This window comes from Chanodichthys erythropterus, chromosome 15 (assembly GCF_024489055.1).
Source record: "Chanodichthys erythropterus isolate Z2021 chromosome 15, ASM2448905v1, whole genome shotgun sequence".
Classification (NCBI taxonomy): Eukaryota; Metazoa; Chordata; class Actinopteri; order Cypriniformes; family Xenocyprididae; genus Chanodichthys; species Chanodichthys erythropterus.
Window position 1 is genome coordinate 5,117,544 of NC_090235.1, and position 10,793 is coordinate 5,128,336.

The 10,793-nt window shown below is 33.9% G+C and overlaps 1 protein-coding gene across 2 annotated transcripts in view; it reads left to right on the top strand.

Moving 5' to 3' along the window:
* The window catches only part of LOC137037931 (CUGBP Elav-like family member 3), a 72,273-nt gene that overhangs the window by 5,836 nt on the left and 55,644 nt on the right, over positions 1 to 10,793 (top strand). For both annotated transcript variants that reach the window (XM_067412347.1, XM_067412348.1), the window contains exons 2-3: positions 8,761 to 8,890; positions 9,661 to 9,794. In XM_067412347.1, coding sequence (XP_067268448.1) covers positions 8,761 to 8,890; positions 9,661 to 9,794 — 264 coding nt within the window. The remainder of the gene's footprint in view (positions 1 to 8,760; positions 8,891 to 9,660; positions 9,795 to 10,793) is intronic.

Consider the following 10,793-nt stretch of genomic DNA (forward strand, 5'->3'; position numbering starts at 1 on the left):
CATGAGGCTGAGGTGTTATACAATAAATATGTCATAGTTCACAATATAGTGGCCACCATATCGGCCAATTTATGTTCATTTTTAATGTTACTGACCCAATAAGAAAATTTGTCCTATAATTTAATGCTGATAAATAATGGATTGTTTCCTTCAGCTGAGACACTTCAGATGCACACTGTTGGCCATTATGGTTTTGAATTGCTTGAAATATTATTGAAATCACTTTGAAAATGAAAATACAGTTAAAGGGTTAATTTACCCCAAAATTAAAATTCTGTCATTAATTACTCACCCTGGTGTTGTTCCAAACCTGTAAGACTTTCGTTCACCTTCGGAACACAAATGAAGATCTTTTTTTGATGAAATCTGAGAGATGTCTGTCCCTCTATAGACTGCCTTTGCAACTTGATCTTTGACACTTCAAAAAGCTAATAAAGAGATCGGAAAACTAATCCATATGAATTGAGCGGTTTAGACCAAATTTTTTTGAAGAGTCACAATCGCTTTATATGATATCATTTGAGCTTCTGGAAGAGGTTTGTTCTCGTGCGTCATTCAGGTTCAATCGAGCATCTGTTTATGTTTGCTGATCAAGGTGTATATGTGAATAAAAGCCTAAATGAAATCTGTTCATCATAAAAAGCAATCAAGTCTCTTCAGAACTCTTTGAAGCATCAAAGATCAAGCTGCAAAGGCAGCCTATGGAAGGACAGACATCTCTCAGATAGCCTAGATTTCATCAAAAAGATCTTCATTTGTGTTCCGAAGATAAACGAAAGTCTTGCAGGTTTGGAACGACATGAAGGTGAGTAAATAATGACAGAATTTTCATTTTTGGCTGAACTAACGCTTGTAATGTGCAGCGCAGCTGTCATATAGGCTACATAAAAATTATAATGAAAACACTACTGTAAAAGAATATTGTGAATTCTTTGTACAACCATAACAGTTTTTGTGTGTTGTTATGGGATTGTTTTGAGTGTTGTTTTTTTTTTTATGTTAATCAAACAGACTCACTCTTGACTGAATAACTTTTGTAACTTTAATAAAGATTTAATCTATATTTAATCTATAAAGTGAAGATAATGCAGTTCAATTCTATGTTTGATTGCTTCATTCAATTTCTGTACCTAATCTACATCTAACTACTATTAGATCTACCTGAAAAACCTGAAAAGCACTGTTTATTTGAGTGGCATCTTTTCTATTGTTTATTTATGCTATTGCTTGTAGTTTGATTATTTTACCTTATTTTATTACAGACTGTTTTACTTGACTTTAATAGTGTTTGAAAGTTATATTTTATATTTATGTAGATTTTTTCATTTGCATTGTTCTCAAACAGCATTAATAACTATGAGTGGGTCTGTCATAATATATAACATTATAATGAGAACACTATTGTAATAAAACGTTTTGAATTCTTTGGGTTTAAGGCCCTGATATACTTCAAGTGAAATTGAAGAATGAACTGATGTGATGTAATTTCTAACAAAATCAGGCCAAAACGAACATCGTTTGATGTTCGTTTTGGGAGTTGAAAACAGCTTGTCAAAGCAAACTTTCCGGAAAAGTTTTTTTCAGCTGGTAAACACTTTTTGTACTACCATTGGTCCATAACGATTACGTAGTAGGTAGTAGGGTTGGGTAAAAAATATTGATTTCTCGATTTTAATCGATTCTCATTTTTTTACAAACCGATATCGATTTTTAAATCCCAAGAATGAATTAGTCTAGTCTGTTTAGTCTAGTCTGTGCCTCCCATCCATGAAATCGCAATAATCTTTGTGCTTTGTTACTTTTGATATGAAGAAAAGTCTCCGATTTCAAATGACGTTCATCTTATTATGAGATTCAAAACACAAATACAGTTTTGGCGCTGTTTAATGCGTCGTGACAGATCGCTGTAGCGCCTCAGTTAAAAAGAAGCAGCAGCATAGAGCGCATGTGAACATTATCTCCTCTGCTTTAATACCAGTTACAGCGCAAAATAAACATGAATAAACATCTGAAGGTATGTTAAAAGATACAGTACAACTTACCGAAATCCGTATTCTCTCGAGTAATAGTTCAAACAGTGTTTCAACCGCGGAAAGACTTCAATAAAACGGCTTGTAAACGTCACATTTACCTCAGAAAAACCATATTCAGTGACCATAAACTCGTTAGTCAGCCAGAAAAATAACACTAGAGAGTGGCAAAATTATAATGAATGTGTAACGGTGCATATATTTATCTGATAAATATATGCATCGTTCCATATTCATTATAATTTTGAATGTTCTTCAATATTTAATACGTGTTTGAATAAATTATGACAGATTTAAATGTTTATATTTCAAAAAACAAAATTGGAGTAGAAATGATTATGTAATTCTAAACTTTATTTATTTAAAAAAACATCATTGAGTGTAATTTAAGTGTTTGTATATAAATAAGTTAATTTTAACCTTCAGTATAATAGTAATGTAGTACCAACTGACCCATGTGTAAGTTAAGCCGGGCACACATTTAACGACTAGCTAAAGCATTCTAAGACTGTGCTCAACACACAGCGATTGTTTCCTGTAGACTTGTGCCGATATTCGGTAATGCGATAAATCGCGCTAATGAATATGCATGATATTGTAATCGTCAGCACTTCAGAATACCGTAAATAATAATTTATTACCAGTTATAAATTTTTTATAAGGCAATTAAGAATACTTTACCCATCGATCGTATAAAATGCACAACACCGCTGTATTCTGCGTCAAAAGGACACGCGCTCAGATGTAATCAATCCCAACGTGCACGAGAAGCACATGGCGGAACCAGTGAAGGAGACGAGCTGAATGAAAGTGCGCGTTCACTCTCTGACAGCAGAGGGCGCTGATGGAACAGCAGCGTGCAGCGGTTACCACGGAAACCGTGCAAACAAAGTAACTGCGCTAGTGAAGTTTTTAAAATGCTTCAAACAGCCATTCATTTTTTTGTAATCTCAGTGTTGTTCATCACAGCACCAAATACTGAATACTTAAAAAAGACTTAAAAGGATATTTATTTTCAAACCTAAACATTTTTATATTTTAATCTGGACTACAACATGCCCTAATGATTAGAAATGTTCTGATTATTTGTTATTGTTCAGTAAAACTTTGAAAACATACAGCTTCATTAGTTAACATGTTAATTCATTATCACTAAACTGACAATAAAAATACTTATAAAGTATTAATTATTAATTAATGTTAATTTCTTAGTTACTATTTAATAACATTACTAAAATCAAAATAACTTATTTAATGGACCTGAGATAAAACTAACAATGATCAGTTGTGTTTCTAAACTAACATTAACAAAAAATAACACTTTCTGTAACAAATGTAGCTATTGCGCAATGAAAATTTCAGTCAGATTTGTTTTTGTTTTATTACAAAAGAGTTCTTAAGCCTGTTAAACCATGACAAAAATGGTTTTCCAAATATCGTGATAATACCGTATACCGTGATAAAAGCTTCATCAATTAATCGCAACATGAAAATTTGATACCGTCACATGCCTAGTTTCCTGCGACTGAAGCAGATTTAAATACTTATACACGAGATTTAAACACTGACTGTAATCGCCGACTGAATGCAACTGGCTCTGACTGAACGCGTTTGACCGCAATCAGTCATAAGTATCAATTTACATTCATAATCGGCCTTGCAATCCTTAAGTGTGTCCTTGGATTTAGTTTACAGCATTTTTTTTTCCTCTAGAAAATTTGCCCTGTACTGTATCTGATATACTACATCCAAAATAATCAATATCGAATCGAATCGCAAGCAGGTGAATAGAAATCGAATCGAATTGTGAAAATTGTATCAATACCCAGCCCTAATAGGTAGGTGTATGCGGAAGCTCCGCCTTTCTTTCACATGGAATCTTTTCTGGTTCATTTCTCCTGTTGAGTTCGTGGAGGTCTGCCATGACCCTCAAGTGAAAACATGAACACACTGCTTTATAGTTTATAAGTTGTAGTTCTGATGAAACGAGAAACTGACACTGTTTTATATGTTTAATACTTTAAAGCTTCTTGATTTTAAGCAATCTATTGTATAAAGTGCTATATAAATAAACGTGACGTGACTTTGTTCTGAATTGCAGAGCTCATGGAAACATGTCCACGTTGCTATGATGGTCAGATGCTTTTCTTATGCTTTATTAAAAAAAAATGCTTGCTGTTTTCTTAGTTTTGTTGTTTTTGTTATTGAGAGGAAGGCATCCAAAACAGGAGTTGACTAGCATGTAGTTCAAGTTCTTTGTGCATTTGCATAATTTTGTGCAGGTATAAGCTGTATACGTTTGGTTGAGTTAACCTGCCAGCAACAAAGTGTTTCAGTTTAACGATGTTCATTCAGCTCTTCGACTTCAGCATGTAGCTCAAACAGCAATGCTGTTATTTGGAACAGTAGGCTAATATTAATTTCAGATGTTTATTTTTCAAAAACGTTGATGCATTATCAATAATAACTAGTACTTTTATTTTTGTCATATCATTTTCATCAAATGGGACATGGCTTGTAATTGTGAGACTTTTGTTTTTGTAATCAGGCACTCAAAAATTATATAAACATTTGGATTTAGATTTATCGGGCAATATACCGGTTATTGGCTTTCAAATATAAGGAATTATCTGTATTGCCCAAAATTTTCATATCACTGCATCCCTAGTTTCTTGCTTAAGTTAAAAATTATGTATGAGTGGGTAACCTGGAATGAGTTATGTTTCTTTAATGAAATGCAAGAATACACTATTGTTCAAACGTTTGAGGCCGGTAAGATTTTTTTAAAGTGTTGGCTGCATTTCTTTGATTTTCAGTGTCACATGACCCTTCAGAAATCATTCTAATATGCTGATTTGGTGCTCAAGAAACATTTCTTATTATCAATGTTGAAAACATGTGCTGCTTAATATATTTTTGGAAGCTGTGATACATTATTTCAGGATTCTTTGATAAATAGAAAGTTCAAAAGAACAGCATTTATTTGAAATAGATCTTTTCATGATGAATTTACTTTCACTTTTGAGCAAAAAAACCTTACTGCATGATGTGGTTAGGGGTCATACACTGTGTACTGGAAAAGAAAGGGTGTTGAATTTGGTGACACTTGGCATGACGTGAAAATATGGCATGTATACTCCTTTTTTAGATGACAGAACGAACATTGATGTTTTTGAATATGTTGACCGAAAGGCTGCAGACGGCACCACTAGCTTAATGTGTAAAATTATCCACTTTATATTTCATTAATAAAGTCTTGCATTTTGCACTATTTTGTCATTATTATGTATTTAGATGGGAAATACTTTGCATGAATCTGTCAAATCCATCATAATTGTGAGTCACTTACTGAGTCTAATCAGTCTATTTAGTGACTGGTTGTTTTTAGGACAATATGTAGTTAAAGATATGTACAATAAATGGCATTTTAATAGTAAGACAACTACAAAAATGTTTTGGAAAAAATAGTATTAGCTATGGTTTAGAATGTTATTATGTCAGATTGCTTATGAGGGATGGGAGGAAGGGTCAGTGACCTCCTCTGCTAAGCAAATTTTGTAGGAGATGCTGATAAAGTGTAAGCGTTATTTGTGATTGGATGCCTGGAATGTAATTGTAGAGAAAAGATAAATTACATTTCTCAATCTCTTTAGATGGCTTGTGTGTTATTGTTTTTGGAATTATTGATCCAGATAAGTGTCTTGTTTTCTGAACATAATTTGTTTCTGAGAATGTGCTCATAAAGGGAATTTTTTTAGTGCTAAAACAAATCAATAATAAAATTATTATTAAAATGCAATTATATACAGTCATTGTGCTTTGCATGGAGCACTTTGATCAGTGATGTTGTTACTTAACAGTACATGAAAACACTTTTAAAACACATTAAAAAACAGACCACAGAGCAAGCTTCAGAGGAATAAATGTGAACTAAATATTGTACAAAGTCTAAATAAGGTCATGAGCATGTAGTTTCATTTAGCCAGATTGCTAAGTCACATGTAAATGTGCTGTTCATTGCTGCTGAGATGCTTTCATCAGACTGTTATATTCAGGAAACTCAAAATTACGCCATTAATGGGATCATATTCCATTTATAGTTACTGTTTATTTGAATATACCATTGCTTGTTTTGCATATAGTTTTTTAACTAGTGTTGTCAAAAGTACAGACTTTGGTACCAAGTCCGTGAAATATTAAAAATGTTGAGCAGATTCGTAAACATCTCTCATTGGTCTTTGTGTTCAAGCGCTAAACAGATATGTCTGTGATTGGCTGCAATGATAAATGCATGGGAGCTTTGAAAGAACACAGAAAAATCTGAATTTGAAAATGGGAGTGGGAGTGTTTGAAGGCAGGCGTCTTTCAGCTGATTGGTCCGCGATAGACGCCCACTTTCAAACTTTCCCTTGTGTATCTGTGTAAGTGAAGTGAAGAGTGTCATTGATGACTATTTACAACATGTTTGTTGATCATTGAAGCCAATCGCAGACATATCCTTTGAGCGTGTGAACACATAGCCAATCAGAGGTGTTTACAAATCTGCTCAACAGCACTCAAAGCATCACATAAATTTTAGTACGAGGGCTGCAACAAACGATTATTTTGATAGTCTAACAATTATTGGAACAATTAATCGACTAATTGTTTTTTGTTTCACTGATTAATCAATAGGCTTTGATCCATTATTCCACTTTTGCAATTTGTTAAAATATTGAGTTACCTATGTTTTAAATAATAAATAAAACAAAGAAATCACTTCAGCTTTTGAAAATGTATTTTTAATGAATTTTGAGCCAAATGAATAGGCCAATCTCCTTCAGGTTTTCTTTTCTCCTCAGAAGTAATCAAAAGTCCAATTATTATAATGAGTGGCACTGTGTTTTTATTAAGTCTGGGAATTGTAATAAGTAAAAATATGGATATGTGCATATTTTTTGAAAAATGTTCCCCTCTAGAGTTTTTTTTATTTTTTTTTTATTTTTTTTAAATAATTTTTATAATAACTATCGACTTTATGGTCATTGAATGGCTTTCTTTAGGTAAATGCAACGTTTTGTGGCATATTGTTTACAAGCTGTTTATTGACGACTGCAGTTGAAACTTCTGATTAAGTGATTACAATAGAGATGGATTCATTTCAGTAAGTTGTACTGTTTCTTTCAACATACTTTTTGATGTTCATTCATGTTTATTTTGTGCTGTAAAAGTAGAAAACAGGAAGAGATAATGGGTTCACATGCTGCATGACCTAAGTTAAGTGTTGTCGTTAAGCATTCTTTAGTGTTGTCAGCATTCTGCAGGGCTTCTGTAACAAGTGACCATAAGATAAGTGAGATGTCCTTAGATACGACTTCATATCCTTAGTCTGAGGAACACATGTATTTCACTACCACAAAGCATGTTTTGAGTTTGTTATGCAATGTTATGTGTGTTATATTATGTGTATTTTTGTAAAAGCTTCTTCTTAAGGGATCGTATTGTGAGGAAGTTGACACCTTGTGCTCTACCTTTTTGTGTGTAGCACATTTGGCTCTTCATGTCCTTCTAAAGGATCTCAGCAGTATAAACATGAAGTTAACCTGAAGTTAAAGTGCCTTTAACTTTCATGTAGTGTGTAATATATAGCTTTAAAGTTCTGCAAAGTTTCGAAGATCAAAGTGCATGATAAATGTTAGGGATGCACCAATATGAAAATTTTGGCCAAAAACAAATAATTTACATTTTAAAGCCGATAACCTCTGATTGGCCATTGTGTTCACACACTCATCAGATATGTCTGTGAGTGGCTACAATGATCAGCTCTTCAACAACATGTTGTAAATAGACATCACAAAGCCACTCTTCAGTAACGTGCTGTGTACATATTTATATAATTAAAAAAATGAAAAAAATTGCAACCTTTGCAATGTCGTAATCGCACTAAGCCAAATTGCGATTTCAGTTTGATTTCGATTAATCGTGCAGCCCTACTTTGAATATCTAATAAACATTTGAATTATTTTCACAATCCTTGCAGACTGTCAAAACCAACTGTGAGATCTTCTAAAGTGTGCATTTGTAGACTGCATAAAAATGTGTAAACTGTGTGATGGTCTGTTCGTTCGAATAGAATGCGCAACTTGCGAATTGAATTCAAATTAGCTGCACTATATCCAGTTGCCCATTATTTCACATACATGTCATTTTCCCTGTGCTATATGTAAAATTATTGTTACGTTGTCTTTATTTGGGGAAAAAAACAAAACATTCCAGATTACTGAGTGGTTTGTTGGTTATAGTGTTTACTATATATAACGAGGACAGTGATGATGGCATAAAACATCTGCTCAGAATGAGCCCTTTCAAACTCCAAAAGGTAACAAAATATGATTTATTTTATTCTTCTGTAATTGTTACTCTAATATCAGAGGAGTTTTATATTATCGCGACAGGTAGAGATCCTTCCATGTTAGATAAAGTTCCGGGTCGATAAAGACCCGAATATGTAAGAATGATTGGTGAAACAGTCATGCATTTAAGGGTTAAAGAAATTGCTGAACTTTGTGCCATTTTTAAAAAAATTTTTTTTTTATAAATGATTTGTTAGTTACTGTGAATTTTGACACTTCATTTTGGTTTGGCCATCTTCACTAATATTAGACAAAAGTCTTGCCATTGTAAGTCGACTATTAAACTAATTGTTTTATAATGAAGTTAAACTTTTCCTTGTTTTCCGTACTTTTCCCAGCGGATGCATCACACAGGCTCAATCTCTTCTATCTGGCGAATGATGTCATTCAGAACTGTAAAAGGAAAAATGCCATAGTCTACCGCACCACCTTCACTGATGTGCTGCCAGAAGCTATGAACCTCATCAGGTGAGACTGCGAGAACATGAATCTAACCAGGGGTGCATTTCCCGAAAGCAATGTTAGCCAATTATGGTCGCAAGTTCCATTGTTGCCAACATAGTTCAACAATTCTGTGTTTCCTGAAACATAGTTCCAGTGAATGTGTTTGTTCTCTTTAAAACTTTAAATTGGGTCAGATATTTTTGTAATAATGACCGATTTTCAGCATGCCTGGGAGCCACCATCATTGGGGAACATACAAAGAGCAATTAATCAACACCTTTCTCAGCATTCCTAGTTCTGGAAATATTTTTCCCTGATTAATTTTAGAAATTCCACACAATTCCCCAATAAAGAGTCATAAACCAAACCAACCATCTCCACAATGTATCAAAACATTGTTTTATTTTTGAACTTTTAATAATTTCTTATGAAATTTCGACAATTTAGTTATAGAATAATTGAATGACAGATAATCAAACATCAATATCAATCAAATATATACATCTGAATTATAATTAAATGTTTTTATGAATCATATTTATAGAATAAATCATGATTGACTGTAAATGTGAAATGTATAAAGAAGCGTTTCTACAATGACATCAGTGACTGACAACATTTTTGTCTGATTCTGCATCCAATTCACTAGTAATGGGTGCTTCTAACTAGTATTGTAGATGTGGTTGCTGTATTAAATGTGACTCGTTGCATGCAAGTTATTTTCTAAAATCTATCTATGTTGCATTTCGTGAATTTACCTTATGAATCTTTGTAAATTTTTGATTATCTTTCAGTGCCACAAAGGATTCTAAGGTGAACAAGTCAGTGGCGAGGATACTGACCATTTGGGAAGAGAGAAATGTCTATTCAGAGGAGTTCATCAGTCAGCTGAGGAACAGTTTGGTTCGGAAAGAAGAACCAGTAAAAGGTCTGTATTGCACATTTAAGAAGTAAAGGGGTCATATGATGCTTTTTAATGTTTTTCTTTTCCTTTAGTGTGTAATGTATGTGTTTATGCATGTATATGATCTGCAAAGTTACAAAGCTCCCAAAAGTGATTTATTCTAACAGGGAATAATAATCCAGACCTGCCTAAAACACCTTTATTTAAGTCCAGATATTACATCCTCAAACGTCCACGTCACAGGCCTCGTTTCCACCTGATATTAAGATGTGTTTTGGTTGATTGGATCACAAGTGGACGACTCTAAATACAGGTGTAAACGGGGTCTAGAACGTTTTGAGCTTGTCCACTTTCGACCACTTCAAGAGGTAGTCAAGCGCATTCGACCAGATTGCTTTTGTAGTGGAAACGCTCATGCGGTTGAACGGCTACTAAAGAGGCCTACTCTCCGCCTGCTGACCCAATGCGTTAACATTATGGAAAGCATGCTAGCCAGCAGGGACTTTGTCAGCTGAAGACCCAAGTTTGGTTTGAAGACAAAAAATGTTCCAAGCACAATGTTCTCTCACAATTCCTGATTTCTGAAATACACTCACCGTTCACTGTGGTCTTGCGGATATCAGAGCAAAAACAAAAGCTGATGCTCTGTTTGTTTTTCTGTTGTCTGTGGTCATGTTCATATGTAAATTGCACAAGCTTATTTTGTCATATTTATTTATTTTGTTACCCGCCCATAGACACTCACCTCGAAGAAATCAGGACAGAAGTGGTTGAAAGTGGATAAAAGAGACAGATTAAAATACCAGTGTAAACGGGTATGTGTCTCCCTCGTCAACTTGTGACGCGAAACGATGTGAAATGGCCACAGTGTGAAATATTAGCATAATGTCCGGCCAAAGGCATTGCAAAGAAAGAAGGTGAGGTTTCAATGAGTTTAAGTGTTGTCGTCACGGTGCCGAGGTGCTGTGTGTTTGGATGTGAAAGCAAAACCGCTTTTGCTAATAATTGCAAAAGTTTGCTTGT